Raw genomic sequence first — 26,258 nt, forward strand, 5'->3', positions numbered from 1 at the left:
TCTGATGAACAGTAAGGTTTGCAGTATGACTAAATGCCTTGTCATATACATTGCATTTGTATGGTTTCTCTCCAGTATGAATTCTCTGATGAAGTTCAAGTCTTGTAGTTTGATTAAAGGCCTTGCCACACATATCACATTTATATGGTTTCTCTCCAGTATGAACTGTCTGATGAACAGCAAGGCTTGAACTTACAGTGAAAGCCTTGGCACATATACCATAATTACATGGTTACTCTCCAGTATGAAGTCTCCGATGAACAGCAAGGTTTCCAGTACAACTAAACGCTTTGCCACACACATCACATTTGTATGGTTTCTCTCCAGTATGAACTCTCCGATGAACAGCAAGGTTTCCAGTATGACTAAACGCCTTGTCACACACATCACATTTATATGGTTTCTCTCCAGTATGAACACTCCGATGAACACCAAGGTTTGAACTTACTCTGAAACCCTTGCCACAGATATCACATTTATATGGTTTCTCTCCAGTATGAAGTCTCCGATGAACAGTAAGGTTTGCAGCACGACTAAATGCCTTGTCACATACATTGCATTTGTATGGCTTCTCTCCAGTATGAATTCTCTGATGAAGTTCAAGTCTTGTAGTGTGATTAAAGGCCTTGCCACATACATCACATTTATATGGTTTTTCTCCAGTATGAATTCTCTGATGAACTGCAAGGCCTGTAGCTTGACTAAAAGCCCTGCCACACACATCACATTGATACGGTTTCTCTCCAGTATGAACTCTCCGATGAACAGCAAGGTTTGAGCTTACTCCGAAAGCCTTGCCACATATATCACATTTATATGGTTTCTCTCCAGTATGAAGTCTCCGATGAACAGCAAGGTTTCCAGTACGACTAAATGCCTTGCCACACACATCACATTTATAAGATTTCTCTCCAGTATGAATTTTCTGATGAAGTCCAAGTTTTGCAGTCTGACTAAAAGCCTTGCCACATACATCACATTTATATGGTTTCTCTCCAGTATGAACTCGCTGATGAACAGCAAGGCTTGAACTTACACTGAAACTCTTGCCACATATATCACATTTATATGGTTTCTCTCCAGTATGAAGTCTCCAATGAGCAGTAAGGTTTGAAGTATGACTAAATGCCTTGTCACATGCATTGCATTTGTATGGCTTCTCTCCAGTATGAATTCTCTGATGAAGTTCAAGTCCTGTAGTGTGATTAAAGGCTTTGCCACATACATCACATTTATATGGTTTCTCTCCAGTATGAATTCTCCGATGAAGTCCAAGTTTTGCAGTCTGATTAAAGGCCTTGCCACATACATCACATTTATATGGTTTCTCTCCAGTATGAACTCTCTGATGAACAGCAAGGCTTGAAGTTTGACTAAAGGCTCTGCCACATATATCACATTTATATGGTTTCTCTCCAGTATGAAGTCTCCGATGAACACTGAGGCTTGCAGTATGACTAAACGCCCTGTCACATACATTGCATTTGTATGGCTTCTCTCCAGTATGAGTTCTCCGATGAACTCCAAGTTGTGAGTTTTGAGTAAAGCATCGGCCACATACATCACATTTATATGGTTTCTCTCCAGTATGAAGTCTCCGATGAACAGTAAGGTTTGCACTACGACTAAACGCCTTGCCACATACATTGCATTTGTATGGCTTCTCTCCAGTATGAATTCTCTGATGAACTGCCAGGTTTGCAGTTTGACTAAAGGCCTTGCCACATACATCACATTTATATGGTTTCTCTCTCATATGGTATCTCCAATGAATTAAAAATTTTGCAGCTTGCTTAAAGACCTTGCCACACACATCACATTTATGTGGTTTTTCTCCAGTATGAATTCTCCAATGAATTGCAAGTTTTCTAGTTTGATTAAAAGCCTTGCCACACATGTCACATTTATATGGTTTTCCTCCTGTATGGATTCTTTGATGTTTAGTGAGTTCTGAGTCCTGAAGAAAGGTTATGTCACACTCATTACATTTGTAAGGTCCTTTATTTTGTGTTTCATGGTCTCGTAACAGTTCTGAAGGATGCATAACAGCATTCTCATCTTTACGAGTTCTCTGAGATGATAAACCTGAGGCACTGACGTCTGTCACAACTTGACTACATTCAAAAATTATCCCTTCAGATTGCATCATCTGCAATCCATCCTGAAAGCTTGATCCGTGCCTTTCAAAAGTTCCATTTTCTGCATCACTTCTACTATGATGATCTCTTCCATCAGTGAGGTTTTTGTTATGGGATGTAGACAATCCTTTGTCATTTCTTTCATCATCTGTCTGCAGACAATCAAAGTCATCTATATTTTCCTGGATCTTCCTGAGGTGAAAATCTTTGCTTTCAAGGCTTTCAGCTCTTTCAAACATCACTCTTTGAAAAATTTCCCCTTTACCACTGTCTGCTTTTGCCTGTAATTTCTTGATCATATCTATCTGAGACATATCTACAAGACATAAAGAACCACAGACATTCTATTAGTTACAATTCATAAATAAATTATTTGTCAAACACATGACTTTCATACCAAAAGTCATATCCATCCTAACAGAATTACGCATCTTCGCAAAGATGATCTTAAAACTATAGAACACTAAAGGAATAGAACTCTTTAAAAAAGAATGATCATATTTAATTCAAATTAATTTTAGGGTAGTGTAGTTTCAAACAGAATCAGAAAACATTCATTTATGCAAACTCATGTCATTCTCAAAAAAAACATATTGTCCCACCATGACCTCAAAAATCATCCTACTTTGTACTAAACACACTGCTGTCTCATAATTGAGGAGAAACTAATGGTATATTGTACACACTTTATGCATGTTTATACATATTTAAATGGTAAAGAACATACAGGACTAGAGAGGTAACTCAGTGGTAAACAAGCTGCCTGCCAATGCAGAAGACACAGCACAGGGGGATACAATCCCTGGGTCGGAAAGATCCCCTGGAGCAGGAAATCCCAACCGAGTGCACTATTCTTGCCTTAAAAAAATTCCATGGATAGGAAAGCTTGGTGGCCTACAGTCCATGAGATCACAAAGAGTCAGACAGGACTGAGCAACTGAGCAAACAAGCATCAATCAGGCAACACACTGGAACGGTAAATAATGCAAAAGAAGCATTCTAATGAATAATGCAAAAAATAAATAGCAGTTAGTAACTGTTCAAAAAATACTACATTGAGAAAATAAAGAATTCTGCAAACTATATATATATATATATATATATATATATATATTTTTTTTTTTTTTTTTGCTGGACCATGTGGCTTCTGAGAACTTGGTTCCCTGACCATGGATTAAATCCAAGCTAGCTGCAGTGAAACTACTGCATCCTATCCACTGGACTGTCAGGGAATTCCCTAAAATAATTTAAAAAATAAAAAAATAAACACTTTTCCAAATACCTCTTAGAAATCTATCAGTAGATAGACATATAGGCATTTTATGACATTAACAAGTGGTTCGTGTCAGTTATATTGTAAGTGAAAAATTCTCTACTTACACAATAATCATTCAATACATCAACTCCCTATCTACACAGTAATCTAAACTCACCCAGTTCATTGGCTCCAAGATATATGTAAAGGAACAAGCTTTGGGGCTTCCAAGCTTTGGGGCTTCCCTTGTGGCTCAGAGGTAAAGTATCCGCCTGCTAGTGCAGGGCACACAGGTTTGATCCCTGATCTGGGAAATTCCCACATGCCTGAGAACAGCTAAGCCTGTAGGGCACACATGATGATTCTGTGCTCTAGAGCTGGGGAGTCACAACTACTGAGCAAACACAGAGACCAGGCATTGCAACAAGAGAATCCACTAGAATGACAAGTTCATGCACCGTAACTACAGGGTAGCCCTTGCTCACTGCAAGTCGAGAAAATCCCCTGAAGCAACAAAGACCTGAAGCAACAAAGACAAAAATAAATAAATTTTATTTTATTTATTTATTTTTTTAGTGCCACCTAACAGCACTAATTGGTGAAGGTGATGGCACCCCACTCCAGTGCTCTTGCCTGGAAAATCCCATGGACGGAGGAGCCCGGTAGGCTGCAGTCCATGAGGTCGCTCAGAGTCGGACAGGACTGAGCGACTTCACTTTCACTTTTCACCTTCATGCATTGGAGAAGGAAATGGCAACCCACTCCAGTATTCTTGCCTGGAGAATCCCAGGGACAGGGGAGCCTGGTGGGCTGCCGTCTATGGGGTCACACAGAGTCGGACACGACTCAAGTGACTTAGCAGCAGCAGCAGGAGTTCAGGTTATTCACATCTGGAGAGACTATTTTAGACAGGCATTTCTAAAGTATAATCATTCTTAATAGAGTTTATTTAAAAGCTCCAATTGCATTTGCATTCTTTCCTTAAAACTTTCTTCACCTGAGTTACTTTAACTGTTGACAAACTTGCTTAACATTAAACCTAGGTACAACAAAAGTATTAGACAATGTTGAAGACTCAAGACATGTCTTAATTAGATTAGCAAACAAACACTAATACTAGATATTTAATATTGAATATTTCCCAATTCACATGAACCTGAAATTCATTGAGGTTAATTTTTCTTGTAATTGTTTGATTTGAAAGTGCTTACTTTTTTTTTTTTTTTACCAACAATTGAATTAGAGCTCATTTACAAATTAACCTCAGCAATATTATCCAAAAACAAAGACACACACTGAGACAAACATAAATGCAGACTGACAGACATGAGAGCTCTCATACTTTACTGCTTAAGATTTAAATTCTCTTTCACCCTTTTCTTCCCACCCCCCTGCACCATGGTTTAAAATTCTAATTTGCCCAAGACTGAAATCTCTGGAAAAATGGGTTACATATTTCAAGGACATGGCAAAGGTGGCACGCTATGCAAGTTCGCTTCAGTCCTGTCCAACCGCCTGCAACCCCGTGGACTCTAGCCCACCAGGCTCCTCTGTCCATGATGGGACTCTCCAGGCAAGAACACTGGAGTGGGTTGCCATTCAGTCTTCAGGGGATCTTCCCTACCCAGGGATCAAATCCACGTCTCCTGTGTCTCTCCCAGGGGCTGGCAGGTTCTTTACCACTAGAATCATCTGGGAAGCCCTGGCAAAGGTTAACCTTAAGATTTTTTTTTGGCACGCCTTTTTAACAAGCTTGCTATTTTTAATTCCACATGTAAAAAGAACTGGTTTTGCACATTCAAAGGAAAAAAAAATTCATCTTAACCAGCTTTCTCCAGAGTCTAAACAACATCATGGCCATCCTATATCAAACAAATTATCTTTCCTTTCTATAGTGGCAGCCTTATGGCTACAACACAGATTGAACAGTGCTCAAATTGACTGTGATAACAGGGACAGAAGGACTGATAAAAATCTTGGAATGTCTCTCCAGGGAGATGGGGGTCTTTGATCAGAAGAATCTAAAGGGATTAACAAACTTGCTAGGGTGGGGGAACCTGGGCTCCCGCTCCCCCCTCAGAGACAGGGGCAGTTAGAAGGGGACCAGCTGATGGAGAGGGAGGCAGAGGGGTTAGGAGGGGTGTAAGGCCACAACAGGACAAAGAATGGAGAGAAAAAGGGCAGTGGGGGACACTATTGGAGCTGCGGGCTGGCTAAAGAGAGTCGACTTAAAAAGTGAAGATCTGATCAGCCAAAATATAATGTGACATTGTAATATGGATAATCATCCTCACAAATCGCATACTTCTTTTTGCAGTTTTAAGTTACCTTTATTTACCTCACGGTAGGCAGAGAGAATTGGAGAAGGCAATGGCAACCCACTCCAGTGTTCTTGGCTGGAGAATCCCAGGGACGGGGGAGCCTGGTGGGCTGCCGTCTATGGCTTTGCACAGAGTCAGATACGACTGAAGCAACTTAGCAGCAGCAGGCAGAGAGAAGGATCCAACTTGGATGGTGCTAAGCCTGGGCCTTGGTTGGCAAGGGCCCCTGCAAAGGCTGAACAATCTCAAGATTTGTCCTCTATCTTATCTATGGTGCTGCAAGACTTGCACTCACAGGAGACAGTCAGGACATTCACACTCAGGGCAGTTTCCATGCAGGCTAGAAGCTAGGTCAGAGGAATGCACTGCTTTGTCTTGAAGCCTAAACAAGACTATTTATTTAATTTCCCTAACACCCTGGTGGCTCCATGGTAAGAATCTGCTTAGTAATGCAGGAGACATGGGTTTGATTCTTGTTCTGGGAAGATCTCACATGTCACGGAGACTAAGTTGATGAGCCACAGATACTGAGCTTGTGTGGTCAAACTACTCAAGCCCGTGTGCCTAGGGCCTGTGCTTCACAACAAAAGAAGCCACCACAATGAGATTTTGTGCTTCCCGCTCTAGAGAGTAGCCCTCTCTTGTCTCAAATAGACAAAAGACCACATAGCAAAAAAGACCCAGTACAGGCAAAAAAAAAAAAATCTTGCCTTCATCTCTGTGGGTGCTACAGCACCAGTGGAGGGTGCTGCACATTTCACATGTCGAAGAACAGAGCTGTAAGTTAGGGAGAAGAAAAATCTCCTGTGAGAGTTCACAAACATTAAACATCTGTTTTCTCACACAACTCTCCCACTTGGAGAGTTTCCCAAACAACATGAATGGTGTGCCTTCCTCTCTGTCCTTGTGACAGTTGACCTGTGAGCACACTGTGGATACTTTCCCACTCATCTGGATGTCTGCTATTAGCACTTCATTCTCCACAATCCAGGGGTCTTCTTCCTTCTGCCACAAGAATGGAGATAATGTTCAGATCAGAAACAGAACTTCCTACTTGGAAGTAATGCCATATACTGTGGCTTCTTCCAGAATCCAACCTCTTTTTTTTTTTTTTTAATCAATGTATCTGTTATTTTTAATACATTGGTGTATTCATTTCTTTTGGCTCGGGTGAGTGATCGCTGCTGCTTGGTCTTTTCCCCAAGTTCAGCAAGTAGGGGCTACGCTCCAGTTGCAGTGCTCGTGCTCCTCACTTGCTGCGGCTTCTCCTGGGTGCATGGGCTTCAGTAGTTGTCCCACGTGGGCTCAGTAGTTGCAGCTTCCAGGCTCTAGAGTGCTGGCTCGTAGTTGAGGCACAGAGGCGTAGCTGCTCTGTGACGTGTGGGATCTTCCCAGACCAAGGATCGAACCCGTGTCTCCTGCACAGGCAGGTGTAGAATGCAGTTCTTTTGTCAGCCAAGGAGTGAGGACATTATAAACCGACAGAAAAATACTTCTCTAATGAATTTACTATCTGCCTCCTTCTGAATGCACAGGGAATAGTATAATATACAGTACAACATGCAGCAGGTATCTAGTTCCTATCTAAGAACTACTGAACCAAGAACACAGGGCTAGAAAACAGGCAACTGGATATTTCAAAGTTTGAAATCAGCTTTATAAACACTCAAGCTGTGGAGAAACTCCTTGTGCATCACACAGTGGGCTGGTCACCTGAAGGCAAGACAAGTTTAAACTCCTGATGCCAATCAGGAAGCTTTACATGTGTGAGTCAACAAGGTTTTAAGCTTAGTCAAGAAAAACGGGAGATCTCAAAAGGTACAGAGGGAACATGCAGAGGTACCCCAGGGCAGATCCCCACTTCAGAAGGAAGTGATCCTCACCCACAGACAGCAGGTTCCCGAGGGTCTCCACCATCACGTCCTTGTACAAGGTCCTCTGTGCAGGGTCCATGCATTCCCACTCCTCAGGAGTGAAATCTATGAACACATCCTTGAAGGTCAACTGTGCCTGAAATGAAAACACATTTCACCAATGGGCCCTGAGGAAGATTCTTAGTTTCACACAAAACGAGAAGAGGTGAGAGGGGTAAAGCTCAATTCAGATGAAGTAATACTCTGATAGATACTTTAAAAGCTGCTTGAAGCAAACTGTTGGTCTGCAATCTAATTTATAATTTCCTCTTTTTCCTAAGATTATGATATCCTGCAATCAACATGAATTTGTCATGTATGTGGACAATACATGAAAAATACAGAAATTAAAACCAAGACTGGGTTGTCTATGCAGAAGTGTTAACATTCAACACACTGAGTGGCATTCACTACCTAGATGAGTTACAGCAAGACTGGTGTCTTCAGAGATGACAAAGTCCACTGTGACTTTATTTATTTTTTAATTAATTAATTAAGTTTACTTTAGCTTCCCTGGTGGATCAGATGGTAAAGCATCTGTCTGCAATGCAGGAGACCCGGCTTTGATCCCTGGGTTGGGAAAGTCCGCTGGAGAAGGAAATGGCAGCCCACTCCGGTATCTTGCCTGGAAAATCCCATGGTCGGCGGAGCCTGCTAGGCTACCGTCCGTGGGGTCACAAAAAGTCGGACATGACTGAGTGGCATTCACTATCTAGATGAGTTACAGCAAGACTGGTGTCTTTAGAGATGACAAAGTCCACAGTGACTTTATTTACTTTTTAAGTAATTAATTAATTTTACAATATTGTATTGGTTTTGCCATACATTGACTTGAATCCGGCATGAGCGTATATGTGTTCCCCATCCTGAACCCCACTCCCACCTCCCTCCCCATCCCATCCCTCTGAGTCATCCCAGTGCACCACCCCCGAGCACCCTGTATCATGCATCAAACCTGAACTAGTGATCTGTCTCACATATGATATTTTACGTTTCAATGCCATTCTCCAATATCATCCTGCCCTCGCCCTCTCGCACAGAGTCCAGAAGGCTATTCAATACACCTGTGTCTCTTTTCCTGTCTCACATACAGGGTTAGCATTACCTTCTTTCTAAATTCCATATATATATGTTAGTATACTGTTTTGGTGTTTTTCTTTCTGGCTTACTTCACTCTATATAATAGGCTCCAGTTTCATCCACCTCATTAGAACTGACTCAAACTGATTAGAACTGAATTTGAATTGAATCAAACTGATTCAAATCTATTCTTTTTAATGGATGAGTAATAATCCATTGTGTAAATGTACCACAGCTTTCTCATCCATTCATCTGCTGATGGACATCTAGGTTGCTTCCATGTCCTGGCTATTATAAATAGTGCTGTGATGAACATGAAAACACACTGACTTTTAAAGAGCACACATTGTGATGATAATGACATCATCACACTGACGACAGATGTTTCAGCAATTCCTACACACTAAGCATTATCCTAAAGACTTTACACGGAAGAACCTGTCATCAATATAACAGGATGTTAGAGAAAGATCTGTGTCCAAATTCAGTTCAGTTCAGTTCAGTCGTTCAGTCGTGTCCGACACTTTGCGACCTCATGAATAGCAGCACGTCAGGCCTCCCTATCCATCACCAACCCCAGGAGTTCACTCAGACTCACGTCCATCGAGTCAGTGATGCCATCCAACCATCTCATCCTCTGTCGTCCCCTTCTCCTCCTGCCCCCACTCCCTCCTAGCATCAGAGTCTTTGCCAATGAGTCAACTCTTCGCATGAGGTGGCCAAAGTACTGCTGAACTTTCAAAGAAACTTCCTTCAAAGAAATCCTTTCAAAGAAATCCCAGGGCTGATCTCCTTCAGAATGGACTGGCTGGATCTCCTTGCAGTCCAAGGGACTCTCAAGACTCTTCTCCAACACCACAGTTCAAAAGAATCAATTCCTCGGCACTCAGCTTTCTTCACAGTTCAACTCTCACATCCATACATGACCACTGGAAAAACCATAGCCTTGACTAGACGAACCTTTGTTGGCAAAGTAATGTCTCTGCTTTTCAATATGCTATCTAGGTTGGTCATAACTTTCCTTCCAAGGAGTAAGCGTCTTTTAATTTCATGGTTGCAGTCACCCTGGAGAGTAAATTCTGTCACTCTAACAAATCGCTCAGATCAAACTGCTAAGAAATGAGCCAACAGCACCTGAGCTCAGGTGGTTGGGAGTGACAACTGAACCTAAAGAATCAACCAGTTAACTACCAGAGAAGGAAAGAGCATTCACAGAGAGTTTCCTGAAAATACCTGAAACAAGTTCAAGGAAGCTGAAATACAATAGAACAGCATAAATGGTCACGATACAGGGTCACACCCTCTCCCATCACAACCCACACAATGTCAGTAATCTTACTACAATTTACATCATTCATGTGATGATGCAGAAAAAACTTAACACCATGAAATACACTTAAGATAGAACTGAAACTGCTACAATGCATACACCATTATTTATGAGAGGATGTTTTTGTAATAAAACCACGGAGTTATATATCCATGCATTCATGCATGCATGTGTAAACACACAACTGATTGAAACATAAAGATTGTCTTTATTTTTTTTTTCATTCTATCAAAATTCATTCAGCGTGAGCTTTGTGCGTCAACCTTGAAATATAGCAGTGAACATGATGGAGCTTACAGTCTAGCAGCCAGCCGGCCAATTTCATCATCTAGCAGCCAGCCAGCCGATTTCATCCACAATTTTAACGTTACTACTGAAATAAGTGCTCTGACACAGGCCCGGTGCTAAGACAAGATTAAACAGAAAGTCTAAGCTACACTGAGAAATCAGACAAGGTCTCTGTGAGGAAGAAACACTTAGGATTGGCAAGGTGGGAAACAGAAGAGTGTTGCAAGCAGAGAGAACAGCCTGAGTGCCGGCTCTGAGGCAGGAAGATATTTACTGAACAGAAAGTCAGCCAGTATGACTGGCACACAGGGAATGTACATGGGGTGATGCCAGGCAGAGGCTAATTTATGCAAGATCTATGGATTTGGGACTTTATTCCAAAAGCTACTGGAAGTCACTGAAGAATCTGCCGGCGGAAAGCTAGACACTTAGATTTGTTTTTCAGAGCTCAGTCTACTGTGTGTGGAAGTTGTTCTTTACCTGCTTACTCATGCCAGACTCTTTGCAACCCCGCTGACGGCAGCCCGCCAGCTCCTCTATCCATGGAATTCTCCAGGCAAGAATACTGGAGTGGGTTCTCATTCTCTTCCTTCATTTCACTTCTTCATTCAGTAACTGTCAACATTCTATTTCTTCTTCAAAGCTTATTTCTTTTGCTTATGTTGGGTGTTCATTGCTGTGAGTGGGCTTTCTCTAGTTGCAGCTGCAGTGCCCGGGCTTGTCCTTGCAGTGGCTTCTCTTGTTTTGGAGCACAGGCTCTAGACAGCGTGGGCTTCTGTAGTTTTGGATCCCGGGCTCTAGGGCACAGGCTCAGTCGTTGTGGCCCATGGGCTTAGTTGCTCTGAGGCATGTTCCCAGACGTGGGATGGAACCCACGCACCCTACATTGGCAGGCATATTCTTAGCCACTGTACCACCAGGAATTCGTCAACATTATCTTATTCTAGTTCAAAACAAATAAAAAGTAATACAAGAAGAAAATAACACACAGAAGATTTCTTCCAATCTTTATAAAACACCTGTATTTAAAAATATGTGGCCCTCCCTACGGTGTATGGTAAAGAATCCACTGGGCAATGCAAGACATGTGGGTTTTTTCCTGGTCTGAGATCCCACATGCTGAGAGGCAACTAAGACAATGAGTCTCAGTTCCTGAGCCACAGCTGTAGAGCCCAGGAGGTGAAACTAATGAAGCCAGCACACTCTAGAGCCTGGGCTGCAAGACAAGAGAAGCGACTGCAATGAGAAGCGTATGCACTGCAACCAGCGAGTGGCCACCATTCGCCAGAACTAGGGAAAAGACACTGAAGCAATGAAGATACAGTACAGGAAATAAATACATTTTAAAAATAATAATGTGATTTTTATCATCAATTTTAGGTATGTACTTATTAATAAACTCCACAATTTATTATTGTATTCCATTAAGAAAATACTGAATCAAGACTAGTAAAGTTGGAGAATTCCCTCATGGTCCAGTGGTTAAGATCCCTCACTTCCACTGCAGGGTTTCAGGTTCAATCCCTACTCAGCGAACTAAGACCTTGGAAGCTGCATCATGTGGTCAAAAAAGAAAGAAAAAAAAATTAGTAAGCCTGATTTCACAGTTTAAATTAGACGGTGTAACGAAACACTCCCTAGCCCTGACATCTCTCTCTGAACGTTCCATTCCATTCCCAAAAACTTAAGTTTTCAAGGAGGTGCTCATTTAGTTTTAAATGTACTATAAAAAGTCAGAAGTGATTTCCCCTCATTGGCCTCTTTGGCCGATTTTACCGTGTACTGTACATGTTAATACCTGAGGTCCACATACAGCTTCTTTACCCTGGTTAAGAGAGAGCAGACAGCGCATCCAGATGGGCCCTAAGCAACCCCTGCTGCCCAACAGCACCGAGACCCCATCTCCAACCCATGGGTGAGAAGCCCTGCCCAGGATGGTGCTCAGGGGAGCCTCCTCACAAGGTCCACGTCACCGGGTCATGGGGAGGCGGGATCTAAGTGGAGACGACAGACCCTGAGGGAAGGCCCCAGGTGAGTGTGTGTGTACTGGAGTCAGACAGGATGCTTCAGAGTCAGACACGGTTAGCGAGTCCAGAGAAGGGCATTTCAGGAAGGCAGTGTGAGAATCCACTGAGAATATGACCCTACCTGAGAAAGAGCCATGCCTGACTCCTGTTCTTTCCTCTTCTGGGCTCCTTCGTCCATGAGTCTTCACAGATCTATCATGAAAGTTGAAAACATGCTGTTTAATGCATATGGTCAACACACCCCCTTCCTGAGCCCCAACCATACACACAGGGAAGCCCTCACCGTGTGGAACAGACAGTGCTTTGTGGCCACTGTCTGGGGAGAGACTCAGGATGGTCAACTCCCGCAGAGAGACCAACACGGGACTTTCCCACACTTTCCCTCGGATCACACTCCCCTCCTGGTGAGGCTTCATGTCCACAGCAGCAGGGGGACCTCCGCTGACCCCATGATCCCCTTCAGGTCACACAGTAGGCCCTGGTCCAGCCCCACTCAGAGCAGAGTGCCCTCCCCTCCCCCAGGGCCCGATCTCAGTCTCAGAAGTGGAGGCTAAGAGCCCTGGTGCTCAATGCAGGATCCAGATCGGAATCATCTGTGGCCTGTGCACATTCCTGGGGCGAGGCCCCACACGAGAACCTGAGGAGCATGTCTGTTGGGGGAGGGGTACAAAACATGCCTGGGCAAAATGCCTCATGATCTCATGTGATGCCTGTGTTGAGCACTAGTGAAGGATTAAGTCCAGGCCACCTCCCACTTTCTTCTTTTCCAGCTTTACTGAGACTAAGGAGAAGGGTTCTGTGTACATATATCATACCCCATGTGATCATGTGACACGTGTACACTGTGAAATATTTATCACAATCCACGAACCAACACATCCATCATCTCCAAATTCCCATGTTCTGTGTGTGGTGAAAACACTGACAACGTACTCTCCTGACAAATTCCCAGCAGGCAGTAACAGAATAGGATAACAACGGTAAGCGTGCTGCACACACATCCCCAGGACCCACTCATTTTACAACTCAAAGTCTGTACCTTTCGACCAACGTCTCCCCAACCTCCCCACCTCCCAGCCCCAGATTACCACCATCCCACTGTCTGGTACTAGTGAGTTTCACATTTTTACATTCTACAGATAAGCGAGCACATAGAATATCAGTCTTACCCTGTCTGTCCTAATTCAGTTAGCATAATATTCTCTACATTCACCCCAGCTGTTCCAAGTGACAAAAATCTCCATCAACACGGGAACGGATAAGAAACCCTTCCTCAGCGATCAATGCAAAGAAATAGAGGAAAACAACAGAATGGCAAAGCTAGCTCCCTTTTCAAGAAAACTAGAGATACCAAGGGAACATTTTATGCAAAGATGGGCACAATAAAGGACAGAAACGGTATGGACCTAACAGAAGCAGAACATATTAAGAAGACGTGGCAAGAATACACAGAAGAACTGTACAAAAAAGATCTTCATGACCCAGTTAACCACGATGGTGTTATCACTTACCCAGAGCGAGACATCCTGGAATGCAACGTCAAGTCAGGCTAAGGAGCATCCCTATGAACAAAGCTAGTAGAGGTGATGGAGTTCCAGTTGAGCTATTTCAAATCCTAAAAGATGATGCTGTGGAAGTGCTGCACTCAATACGACAGCAAATCTGCAAAACTTAGCAGTGGCCACAGGACTGGAAAAGGTCAGTTTTCATTCCAATCTCAAAGAAAGGCAATGCCAAAGAATGTTCAAACTACCGCACAATTGCACTCATCTCACATGCTAGCAAAGTAATGCTAAAAGTTCTCCAAGCCAGGCTTCAACAGTATGTGAACTGTGAACTTCCAGATGTTCAAGTTGGATTTAGCAAAGGCAGAGGAACCAGAGATCAAATTGCCAACATCCACTGCATCATCGAAAAAGCAAGAGAGTTCCACAAAAACATCTACTTCTGCTTTATTCAAAGCCTTTGACTGTGTGGATCACAACAAACTGTGGAAAAATCTTAAAGAGATGGGAATACTGGACCACCTGAGCTGCCTCCAGAGAAATCTGTATGCAGGTCAAGAGGCTACAGTTAGAACTGGACATGGAATAACAGACTGGTTGCAAATTGGGAAAGGAGTTCATCAAGGCTGTATACTATTACCCTGCTTACTTAACGTACATGCAGAGCCCATCGTGCGAAATGCTGGGTTGGATGAAGCACAAGCTGGAATCAAGATTGCCGGGAGAAATATCAATAACCTAAGATATGCAGATGACACCACCCTTATGGCAGAAAGTGAAGAAGAACTAAAGAGCATCTTGATGAAAGTGAGAGAGTGACAAAGTTGGCTTAAAACTCAACATTCAGAAAACTAAGATCATGGCATCCGGTCCCATCACTTCATGGCAAACAGCTGGGGAAACAGTGGAAACAGTGTTAGACTTTATTTTGGGGGGCTCCAAGATCACGGCATATGATGAGTGCACCAATGAAATTAAAAGACGCTTGCTCCTTGGAAGAAAAGCTATGTGTATGACCAACCTAGACAGCATATTAAAAACCAGAGACACTACTTTACTAACAAAGGTCCATCTACTCAAAGCTATGGTTTTTCTAGTAGTCATCTATGGATGTGCGAGTTGGAGTATAAAGAAAGCTGAGTGCCGAAGAATTGATGGTTTTGCACTCTGGTGTTGGAGAAGACTCTTGAGAGGCCCTTGGACAGCAAGGAAATCCAACCAGTCAACCCTAAAGGAAATCATTCCTGACTATTCATTGGAATTATTGATACTGAAGCTGAAACTCTGAGACTTTGGCCACCTGATGCAAAGAACCAAGTCAATGGCAAAAACCCTGATGCTGGGAAAGACTGCAGGTGGGAGAAGGGGGTGACAGAGGATGAGATGGTTGGATGGCATCACCGATGCGATGGACATGAATTCGAGTAAGTTCTGGGAGTTGGTGATGGACAGGGAAGCCTGGCATGCTGCAGTCCATGAGCTGGCAAAGAGGCAGACATGGCTGAGCAACTGAACTGAACTGAATATGTCATTACAAGTATGTGTGTATATTTGCCTGGGTTACCAATGAGGACTTCCCTGGGAGCTCAGAAGGTAAAGAATCTGCCAGCAATGCAGAAGAGACAGATTTGATCCCTTGGTTGCAAGGATCCCCTGGAGAAGGGAATGGCAACCCACTCCAGTATTCTTGCCTAGAGAATTCCATGGACAGAGGAGCCTGGCAGGGTACAGTCCCTGGGGCCGCAAAGAGTCTGAATGACTGAGTGACTAACACTTACACTTACATGTTTTCAACCTGGATCCTGGGGCTCTTTAATCAATAGAAATAGTTATGAGACCAGAGGGGAATTTCAAGAAAGGCTTTATGGGACTCTTGCTGCAGTAAGGAGAGACAGAAAAAGAAGTGTGTGCCCCTGCTCCTCCCAAAAAGGGGGATGAGCTGATCCCTTTGGTTACGGCTGGAAGGAAGCTGAGGTGATCTGTCCTGCCTCAGGCCCCCCGGAGGTGCTGTGAGCAGGGATCACGGGAAGTGACCTGCTTTTGCTTCTGGAGCCTCAGAAATCAAGCTTGGTCTGTGGTCTTTTTACTTATTGTTCAGAATTGCTGTCTGCTCATGAATGCGGCTATACTTTCTTTGTTCAATTACACTTTCTTTGAGGTCTGTTGCCGGAGAAGACGTTCGTCCAGGTCCAAGAACTGCAGTAAAAGGTCCCAGGGCCCAGCCTGTCTCATACACACATCACGGTTTCATCATCCACTCGGCCGAAAACAGACATTCAGGTTGTTTCTACAACACGTGGCTGTTGTGAATCATATAGTATGGGTTACGGGAGTGCAGGTTACTCCTGCAAAATACTGATTTTTGCACAGGACTTCCCTGGTGGCCCAGTGGTTAAGAATCTGCCTAGCTCTGTGGGGGATGTGGGTTCAATCGCTGGTGGGGGAACTAAGATCCCACGGGCGGCGGAGGGACTAAGCCCGAGCACCACACTAGAAAGTCGGTGCACTGAAACCAAAGATCCTGCAGGACGCAGGCAAAGCCAAATACATAAACAGTTTTTAAAATTTTGCTTTTCTTAGCTATATAATTAGAAGCGAGCTTGCGCGATCCTATGCATGTTCTATTTTTAATCTTTGGGTAACTCTGTACTGTTTTCCAGGTACCATTTGCATTGCCTCCAACCGTTTACAACCATTAACTGTACTGTGCATGTACATGGCAGACGCCCGAGACCTGTAAAGACGTATGAGAGAACAGTAGAGGAATCCACTGCGCTGGCAGCAACAAGTAGCAGCTGCGTCATCTCCAGAATAAGCCTCTGTACTACAGGTTCCTGTGGAGCTGATAACCCTCGGATTCTAAGAACAAGCCTTCAGTGCATCATGGAAAAGTCTTCTGCCGTCAAAGCTGAGGTCCAACCATTATCCTTTGAGGCTGAAAGAAACTTCCAAACCTGCATCTGGGCCAACACACTCCCCAGAGACCTAGTAATAATCCACCCATCCTGCTAGGCAATCCCCAGAAGGTTCCAAGCCTTAACAACTCCTGTTTTAATGATGGAATAATACACACAAAGACACCCAAACACCGACCAGACTCAAGACATCTTATCAGTCACAGTGACCCCAGCAGCCTCAAACTGTCATCACCAAAATCTAATAATACAAGACAGATGTGTAGGCTGATGCACACGCCCCAATGCAACTTCAAGATCTTACAAGGAACATGCCAACTTCTCTTTTTTTACCTTCCATCTGAAATCTTCTTCATTAGTAACTTAAACTAACAGAAAAACTATAGGTAATCCACAAAGTGATCTCCCGAATTTTAATGACAGTTATTCTATGGGTCTGATTCTTGCCCTCCCTAAAGACACCAGAAAATCCACTGTGTGGAGGGGGTGCTGTGGGGCACCTCCTGGATCCCATCCCCCTTCTCTGGGACCACTATGCCCATCCTCCTGCACCCAGACCATCCTGTGGACTCAGCTCAGGCCTTGATTCTAACACGTGGCAGAGTAACAGGCCTCTTCCCAATTCCACTTCCTTCCTTCTTTCCTTCAGAGGTGTGATCATTTGTTTCCCAACGAAACCCAGTCATGCAAACCTCAGTCACAGCATCTGTGTCCCAGGGAAACTGACCTAAGACACTACGGCACACCCACCATTCCACGCAGCCCACAATTGGCCATGAGCCCACATTCAGGTCCTCCAGGTAGAACTGAGATCACTTTTGTCAACAGTTCCACACACCCCGTGATCCCACAAGTATGAATGTCTCTCTCTCACACACACACACACATATACACACCCCCCTCCCCCAATTCACTGGGTTCATCCAGAGGCCTACTCTTGCTCCCAAAACCCTCCTGGAGACTCTGACCAACTCCCCTTCACTTTCCCCCATTTTTATACCTCTTCATGCATGGTTGAACAAGAGGGATAAACAGCAGAGACCAAGGGCATGAGCATGGCAACAGAGTTGCGCACAAGCTGCAAATCCAAGGACACTCGGCACTCAGTACAGAGACCAAGGAGCTGATCCTCCTGGGAAAACCTGACTTGGGATATCAGATATCACAACTTGGGATATCAGAAAGTTTAACAGGCCCTTGAGATTTGGTTGGATTGAGCTCAGTAAAGAATTAACAAAGATAGACAGACCCCAGTCTCACTGACCCCTGTTCTCCCGAGTGGGAGATAACTGGAACATATCCCAGATCTTTAAGGAGGGGGGTGAGGGGGGGGACTCCTTCATATCCCCTTGGATTCCAAACCTTCTGGCCACTCTAACCACAGTAAACTCAGCATCCCCTGCTCTGAGCAGATGAACTGGCTGCAGTCCAAGATGTTCCCTGGGTGGTCAGAGCTTAGAAAACCTGGGGGCTGCAGTGACCAGCGACACAACAGACTAAAACATGGGGACACCTCAAGACACTAGATCTATCGGGCTCATTAGGATGCCCCACATCTTTTTCCTTTTCAGTGATTAAGTGTCCACATGGAGTAAGGATCAATTAGAGTTGAAATGTCCAGAAGAGATACAGGAACCATCATCACCTATCCTGTCCCCTCTGTCTGCCCTGAGAATTCTTCAGCCCAGCCCATGTTCCTAGTCCTCACCTCCAGAATGAGATGCTGTGAGCATCGAGGGAGGAAGAGGAACACGGTGCATTCTTCAATGAAGGGAAAAGAGGAAAGACTCCAACAGTCAAAGGACAAGGGCATTTCTGATGAAGGTGATTAATATAGGGGCAGCAAACCTGGTTAATATGGGAAGGAGATGGGGAGACCTCGCTGGCCTAGACCTGAAAGAACAGAAAGAGCAAGGGCCACGGTGATTTAATGACCAAAAAAGCAGGCGTAGAAACTAAGATTCGAGACAGAGAAGGTTTTGGTGTCTATGAACAAGGACTAAGTGAATGTGACCAGGACAGACTGACCATGAGAACGGGGTCAGCTCCCAGGATGAGGCTGGAGACACTGGCAGTGACCTGAGGGTGACAAAGGGCTGTGGAGCCATCTGAGGAGTCAGGATGCTGCCCTGAGGACACGGGGAAGCCAGTGGAGGTGGGAGGCCTCCCTGCAGATTGACCCTTATTCATAGAAGACACCTGCTGATAATCTAACTCTAAGCATATGTTCCTGCCTCCATCCGACTGTTGTCCTTTTTCATTTTGCAAAACTGGGACCCATTTCAAAGTCTAATAACTCCTGGGCTCTCCCTCCAAGAAGAACTGCCACACAGTCACACGCCCAATTTGGCCAATCATTTCAGAGGTCACTGTTGCTCAGATTCTAGACCTGAGGGAAACGTCATCAGATCACCTCATTGCTCACTAGTTACCAGATCACATAAAAGAGAGGAAAATGGAATATAGACTAACTGCTTAAATTAGGTCGTCACTCTTAATATAAAAGATCACTGGCATTCTTCCTAAGTACTCATCAAAACAGTCTACATCTATTTACTAGTTACCAAAAAAATGCTTTGAAAATATAACATCAAGAAGAAACAGCAAATGGGCCTCAAATAAATATGAAACAAACCTAAAGTGAATCCACTTGTTAAAAATTTTTCCACTGAAGAATTATGGTGTCAAGTGGAAAAAAAAAAAAAAACATTTGAGAATATAGCATACCTAGAAAACAATGACACAAATTAATTACAGGAGGGCAACAAATTTTATTTCAGAAGCGAATAATTCTTTACAAGAAAGTCGGTACTGAATGATCTAGGTATTGAATGATCTAATCTATCCCAAGCTACAAAAAGAATTAAATGTAAAGAAAGGAGAAAGCAAAAAGGAAAACGATCACAAAGATCATATTTAATGCTCCTGGAAAAGGCACCATGTAGTAAGAGAGTCAGTTCTGCACATGGATGTTATCTTTTAATACAAATAATTATAAAATGCACAAGCCTTACAGACAGAAGTTTTGCAATTCTCATCTGTATAATGTAAAGAAGCCAGTTTTAAATTTATTAGATCCTAAAGCCAAAAATCAATGTGGTGGTTTTGTCACTATGTCGTGTCAGACTCTTGCGATCCCATGGGCTGTAGCCCGCCAGACTCTTCTGTCCATGGGATTCTGCAGGCAAGAATACTGGAGAGGGTTGCCATTTCCTTCTGCAGAGGATCTTCCCCACCCAGAAATTAACTCGGGTCTCCTGCATTGCAGGCAGATTCTTTACCGACTGAGCTATGAGGTAAGTCAAAAATCAATGTATCACGACTTCATAATCCTTATCCAACCAATTCAACACTCTCCTGGATCTAGTCCTCTCCCCCACCTGCACACTACTTGTTTCCACTTCATTTAGTTGATCTGTTTCCCTACTTCATTCTCCGTCTATCTCCCTTTCTCTTCTCTGCTCTCCAGCTGTGCCTGTCCTGCTCTTTACTTCTTCCCTGACTCTCATCCGGCCTCTCTCAGCCATCTGTTCCCTACAAAATGCTTCTAACCCAACCTCCTTGATGATCCTAAATCTCCACGAATTTCTGCCTTTCTTCCTCCATCTCTGCCCTCCCTTCCTCCCAACTCTCTGGCACCCCCAAGTGGCTATGTTTCCTTTCACCATGCTTGCTTTCTCAGCTCCTCCAATTACTGGATGTGAGTGAAAGTCCCTCAGTCCTGTCTGACTCTTTGCGACCCCATGGCTGTAGTCCATGGAATTCTCCAGGTCAGAATACTGGAGTGGGTAGCCGTTCCCTTCTCCAGGGGATCTTCCCAACCCAGGGATCGAACGCAGGTCTCCCGCATTGCCAGCGGATTCTTTACTAGCTGAGCCACGAGGGAAGCCCAATCACTAGGAGTCCCCTTCATCTCCCAGCAGGATATTGTTCTGTAAGCCAAGGTTCAAACGCTTGTATCCCCTTTGCGGGCTCTCTGTGTGAACTGCCTCTCCACTGTCGCCCTCTTATTCAAGAAGCCCTCCTCCTGCAAGGGCCAAATTCCAGCTGGTGGAATTTGGGATGGAAGAACCACGGGGGTCAAGTGGTTGGCCCAGGTCACCCACCCCGACACAGGATCAGGGGAAAGGTCATTATGAAACAAGGCCGAGGAGATATGGGCGCTGAGAGGGAGTGGGTCTCAGGAGCGGGGCGCGCTCCCCAGAATCCCAGGACCTGGGAGAGGACGTGGCTTCCAGGGGCCGAGAAGGCGAGGCTGAGGACCGCGGAGCGTAAATGCCCACCTCGTGGAAAAGAATTTTATGCGGTGCAGGAAGTGCAGAGGGGACAGTAAACGGTTTTAAGACGGAAGGAGGTGCGAAACGCAGCGTTTCAGAGTTCCAAAAGCAGAACCGGCTGCAGTGCAGACTTTAAACCAAAAGGGAGGCGCCCCTTCGCCGCTCACGGAGACGTCTGAATTTGCTGAGGTTGGTAGGGCGGGCGCGGGGATTTCGAGTCAGCAGAGACCCTCAGACTCGGGGTACCGAAGGAAGCCGAGTGAGAGCGGCACGTGTGACTAACAGAGAAACTCACGCCGCGCTAAGACAGCTGCACCGCCGGCTCTCCGCTTCCGGATGTGGGAAGCTGCGCGGGCCGGCAGTGAAACTGCGGGGGCGGCCTGGGGAAGCGGAGACAAGCTGTCAGGCTGCGGATCATGGAGGGAAGCCGGGTCTGCCTTGCACCTTGGGAAAGTGAGACTAGCCGGGCCTCGGGGCGCGGCGGGCGGGGCGGAACAATTCAATAGTGTAATCTCTGAGGAAGGTGACTGCAGGAAATTAAAAGACCCTGCTTCCTGGAAGAGAAGTTAAAAAGCAAAAGCATCACATTTGACAACAAAGGTCCCTATATTCAAAATAATGTAATGCTAGTTGCTCATCGTGACCGACTCTTTGCGACCCCATGGAGTCGGACTCCTCTGTCCGCCAGGCTCCTCGGTCCCGGGAATTCTCCAGGCAAGAATACTGGAAGTGAAGTCGCTCAGTCATGTCCGACTCTTTGCGACCCCACGGACTGTAGCCTACCGGGCTCCTCCGTCCATGGGAAATTCCAGGCAAGAACACTGCAGTGGGTTGCCATTTCCTTCTCCAGGGGAATTTCCCGACCCAGGGGTCGAACCCGAGTCTCCCGCATTGTAGGCAGACGCTTTACCGTCTGAGCCACAGGGGAAGCAAGAATACTGGAGTGGGTGGCTAGTTCCTTCTCCAGGGGATCTTCCTCACCACGGATCAAACCATGTCTCCTGCAATGCAGGCACATTCTTTACTATCTGAACCACCAGGGAAGCCCAGATATAACGTTAAGTGCTATGGAAATAGTTGAGATGAGTGGCAAATTCAAGTTGTGTTTTTTGGAATATCATGGATTTTCTTCCCCAAATATTTTCCATGCTTCGATTGAATCCATGGATATGCAGATACAAAGGGTCGACTGTATTTTCTTCTCTCCAAATATCAAGTTCCTAGCAGTGGCAACCCACTCCAGTGATCTTGCTTGGAGAATCCCAGGGATGGGGGAGCCTGGTGGGCTGCCGTCTATGGGGTCGCACAGAGTAGGACACGACTGAAGCGACTTAGCAGCAGCAGCAGCAGCAAATATTTAATATCATATACACTTTCAAATTAAATTCACGGGTTTTTTGTTTGATTTTGCTTTAACCTGTCACCTAAAGTGAAAGTGAAGTCGCTCAGTCGTGTCCGCGACTATTTGGGACCCCATGGACTCCAGCCTATCAGACTCCTCGGGCCATGGGATTTTCCAGGCAAGAGTGCTGGAGTGGATTGCCATTTCCTTCTCCAGGGGATCTTCCCGACCCAGGAATCGAACCCGGGTCTCCCGCATTGCGGGCAGTCGCTTTACCGTCTGAGCCACCAGGGAAGCCCCTAACATACTGCCATTGAGTCTTTGGATGTGGTATCTAACCAAAAACAGCTGCATATGGTAACCCTCTGTATGCAAGGTGTAAATAGGTAAGGAGACATTTTTGTGGACTATTTCTAAAACATGATAAGTGGCATTGTCAACATTATTCACGATTTAAATGTTATATACACATTGCAGATCATCTCCATTTCAACAATTATGTAAGGGGAACAGTAGAAAATAAAAATTTTATAATGTTCTTATGCAGTGCTTAAGCAACTGAATGTTTTATCTGAAGAGCCTATGATAGAAAAATTAGAATCAAAGTTTTCCTTTTTGAATGCTGGTCCATAAAGAAGGCCGAACATAGAAGAATTCATGTTTTTGGATTATGGTGCTGGAGCAGACTCTTGTACAGCAAGAGGAGTCCCTTAAGACCATCAGTCTGTTGGGGCTGCTTTGAGGAGGGCAGGAGGAACTCCATCTTGAGGCCTGTCAGCCATCTTAAGACAGCATGTGAACGGGACCTCGACTTTGCCCAAGAATGAGGAAACTATCTTTAAAGTAAAACCAGGTCTCCTTGGAGACCTCCCTCCCCATAGATAGCAAAGATTGGAGTTAAGGTCAGGCTGCCCAGGTTAGATTCACAATGAAGATATCCCCCATGAAGTATAATTATTGTTCCCCTTTAACCTTAATTGTTAGTTCTCCCTACACCTACATGTTGTAAAACTAAATCATAATCAAAAAAAGTTGCGAACATGTAAACAGTCACTTGCTGCTGCTGCTGAGTCACTTCAGTCGTGTTCGACTCTGTGTGACCCCATAGACGGCAGCCCACCAGGCTCCCCCGTCCCTGGGATTCTCCAGTCAAGAACACTGGAGTGGGCCGCCATTTCCTTCTGCAATGCATGAAAGCCAAAAGTGAAAGTTAAGTCGGTCAGTCGTGTCCGACCCTCAGCGACCCCATGGACTGCAGCCTTCCAGGCTCCTCAATCCATGGGGTTTTCCAGGCAAGAGTACGAGGGGTATAAAACCGAGTCTCTCGAAAATGTCAGGGTCCTTGTTCAGAACCGATTCCCCTTGGACCTGCTGGGGTAATAAACGGTACTCCGCTGTCTTGAGTGTCCTCCGAGGTGTGCTTTGCGACACTGGATTCTCATTTTTCCATAACAAATCCTAAAGGAAATCAACCCTGAATATTCACTGGAAGGACTGATGCTGAAGCTCCAATACTTTGGCTACCTGATGTGAAGAGCCAACTCACTGGAAAAGACCCTGATTCTGGGAAAGATGGAAGGCAGGCAGAAAAGTGGATGAGATGGTTGGATGTCATCACCGACTCGATGGACAGGAGTTTGAGCAAGTTCCGGAGATGGTGAAGGGCAGGAAACCCTGCCTACTGGCACAGGGTTGCCAAGAGTCCGATAGGACTGAGCGAGGTAACAAAGACCCACTCCAGTATTCTTGCTTGGGAAATCCCATAGACACAGGAGCCTGGCAGGCTACAGTCCCTGGGGATCTCAAAGAGATCTGACTGAGCACTGCGACCATTTTATATTTCTCTTTGATTCTAATGCTCATACAAGTAACCAGCATCACTGAAAATAATCTCCTAAAATGAAGAGTCTTTGTAATCAAGAGTCTTTACAAATGAGGAGTCTTTTTAGTCATGCTCATATAAATCAGAAAAGGACAGTAATACTCTTCCCTACTACTCGAGAAAGAACTTCAGCTCCAGCACCAGTCCCAAAGCTGAAATTCCAAACTACTTCCTGAACACGCGATTTGATACTTATAAAATTATCAAGGGCCACGTCATACTTAAAATGACTTTTTCCTTATAAAATACTACGTATTTCGTGCACTGTATGTGTTACCTCAGGATTTTACATCCAATGGAAATTAGACCCTGGGCCTCTCACAACGACTGAATTTATTTGGGCTGGAGGAAGGGGTCGGGGAATAGCGAGGTGCGAAGTGACTGGAGACCACGGATAGGAAGGAGAGGGGACCCCACAGGCGCAGCTTAACGACAACAACAAAAACAAACAAACCAAAAAAGTACCTCACGTTTCCAATGGTCGGCCGCACCTACCAAGTCTCGGCTTCGGGAATTAGCTGTAGAATCGCTTGCGTCGAAGGGGAGACTCGAAACTCCTCAACCATTGGTATCAGAAAAAGGCCACAGCGATGGGCGGGGCGTAGGGCACCTTCCGGCGCCTGGGCGTGTGAGGGGCGGAGCCGAAAGCGGCCGAGGGGGGCCGAAGGGGGCCGAGCGGGGCCGAGCGGGGCCGAGCGGGACCGAGAGTGGCCGAGCGGTGCCGAGTGGGGCCGAGCGGGGCTGAGGGAGGCCGAGCGGGGCCGAGAGGACACCTGCTGTATTCTTCCTTTTGGTTCCCAGGTATCTTGTCAGGGTTTAGAAGTATATGAGGGTCTTTCCCGTCTTGTGTTGCATCATTGATTCCTCATAACTGTAACAGTTTTAAAGTAAAAACTTAAAATCCTGTGGGATAATTGCGTTGGAAAGAAAGGTTTCCCCTTAACAGGATTCCTGCTGATGAGGCTGAAGCAGTTCAGTATGGGAACTGAAACCTGGTGTGGTGCCTGGGCTGGGGGTCGTTAGGGGTGGGTGGGGGTTGATGTGGAGTGGTGGCTGGACCCAGAAATATTCCTGCAATTAGAATTAACTTAAGCAATTTAACGGAGAAGGCGATGGCACCCCACTCCAGTACTCTTGCCTGGAAAATCCCATGGATGGAGGAGCCTGGTGGGCTCTAGTCCATGGGGTCGCGAAGAGTCGGACAGGGCTGAGCAACTTCACTTTCACATTTCACTTTCATGCATTGGAGAAGGAAATGGCAACCCACTCCAGTGTTCTTGCCTGGAGAATCCCAGGGATGGCGGAGCCTGGTGGGCTGCCGTCTATGGGGCCGCGCAGAGTCGGACACGACTGAAATGACTTAGCAGCAGTAGCAGCAAGCCGTTTAAGTAAACAAGAACTAGCTTTGTGTAGGGATGACAAGCTGGAATGTGAAACACACAGCTCTTAGTACACCTCAGAGTAACACCTGTAAGGAGAAAAATATCTTGACATTCCACTTCTTCAAAGATCAAGCTTATTAGTCACTGCAGCAGCCCAACGACAATGCACCCTGAGGTGAATGCAGGCTGCAGCAAACAGGTACCATTCTGAGCTTCCGACATAGTAGCCTTGGGAAATCAGGAACAGCCTCTTGGGCCCATACTCCTCCTTAGGAAGTCCAGCTAAGTTTCGGGGAGTCTCTCCTGGTTTTCAGATCTCCCAGTTATAGGGTGATGACCCCACATTTTATTTGTCAGGGTATTAACAGTTAAAAGACACAGGAGGATCCTGGTTGAAAGTTACTGGGATTTGCTCAGTTGAAAGCCACTCACTGACACTTCCCTGGTGGTCCAGTGATAAAGAATCCACCTGCCAATGCATGGGTCACAGGTTTGATCCCTGGTCTGGGAGGATACCACGTACCTTGGAGCAACTAAGCCCGAGCAACACAAGTACTGAGCCTGTGCTCTAAAGCTTGTGCTCTGCAACAAGAGTATCTACAG

The 26,258-nt window shown here is 45.2% G+C and overlaps 3 protein-coding genes across 5 annotated transcripts in view; 1 reads left to right on the forward strand and 2 right to left on the reverse strand.

Moving 5' to 3' along the window:
* LOC129631045 (zinc finger protein 665-like) overlaps window positions 1-7,728 on the reverse strand; it is a 53,610-nt gene extending 45,882 nt beyond the window's left edge. For both annotated transcript variants that reach the window (XM_055551805.1, XM_055551806.1), the window contains exon 1: window positions 7,598-7,728. The gene's annotated coding sequence lies outside the window, so the exon portion shown is untranslated. The remainder of the gene's footprint in view (window positions 1-7,597) is intronic.
* Window positions 40-24,802, reverse strand: LOC129631042 (zinc finger protein 665-like). The gene is made up of 4 exons (XM_055551795.1): window positions 24,739-24,802; window positions 12,474-12,544; window positions 7,598-7,724; window positions 40-2,454 (listed from the first exon to the last, which is right to left on the reverse strand). Exons 2-4 carry the CDS (start codon window positions 12,528-12,530, stop codon window positions 233-235), a joined length of 2,406 nt encoding a protein of 801 aa, XP_055407770.1. The 5' UTR covers window positions 12,531-12,544; window positions 24,739-24,802; the 3' UTR covers window positions 40-232.
* Window positions 10,640-26,258, forward strand: part of LOC129631040 (zinc finger protein OZF-like) — a 281,286-nt gene continuing 265,667 nt past the window's right edge. For both annotated transcript variants that reach the window (XM_055551769.1, XM_055551771.1), the window contains exon 1: window positions 10,640-10,649. The gene's annotated coding sequence lies outside the window, so the exon portion shown is untranslated. The remainder of the gene's footprint in view (window positions 10,650-26,258) is intronic.

Source organism: Bubalus kerabau, chromosome 17, assembly GCF_029407905.1.
Source record: "Bubalus kerabau isolate K-KA32 ecotype Philippines breed swamp buffalo chromosome 17, PCC_UOA_SB_1v2, whole genome shotgun sequence".
In the NCBI taxonomy this organism is placed as follows: domain Eukaryota; kingdom Metazoa; phylum Chordata; class Mammalia; order Artiodactyla; family Bovidae; genus Bubalus; species Bubalus kerabau.

Bases quoted from the DNA above. Each gene is read 5' to 3' on its own strand.
- LOC129631042 (XM_055551795.1), bottom strand. From the start codon at position 12,530: ATGGACGAAGGAGCCCAGAAGAGGAAAGAACAGGAGTCAGGCATGGCT. The intron at 7,725-12,473 runs GTAGGGTCATAT...TTTTCATTTCAG, and splicing joins CAGGCATGGCTCTTTCTCAG to GCACAGTTGACCTTCAAGGA. The intron at 2,455-7,597 runs GTGAGGATCACT...TATGTCTTGTAG, and splicing joins CGGGAACCTGCTGTCTGTGG to ATATGTCTCAGATAGATATG.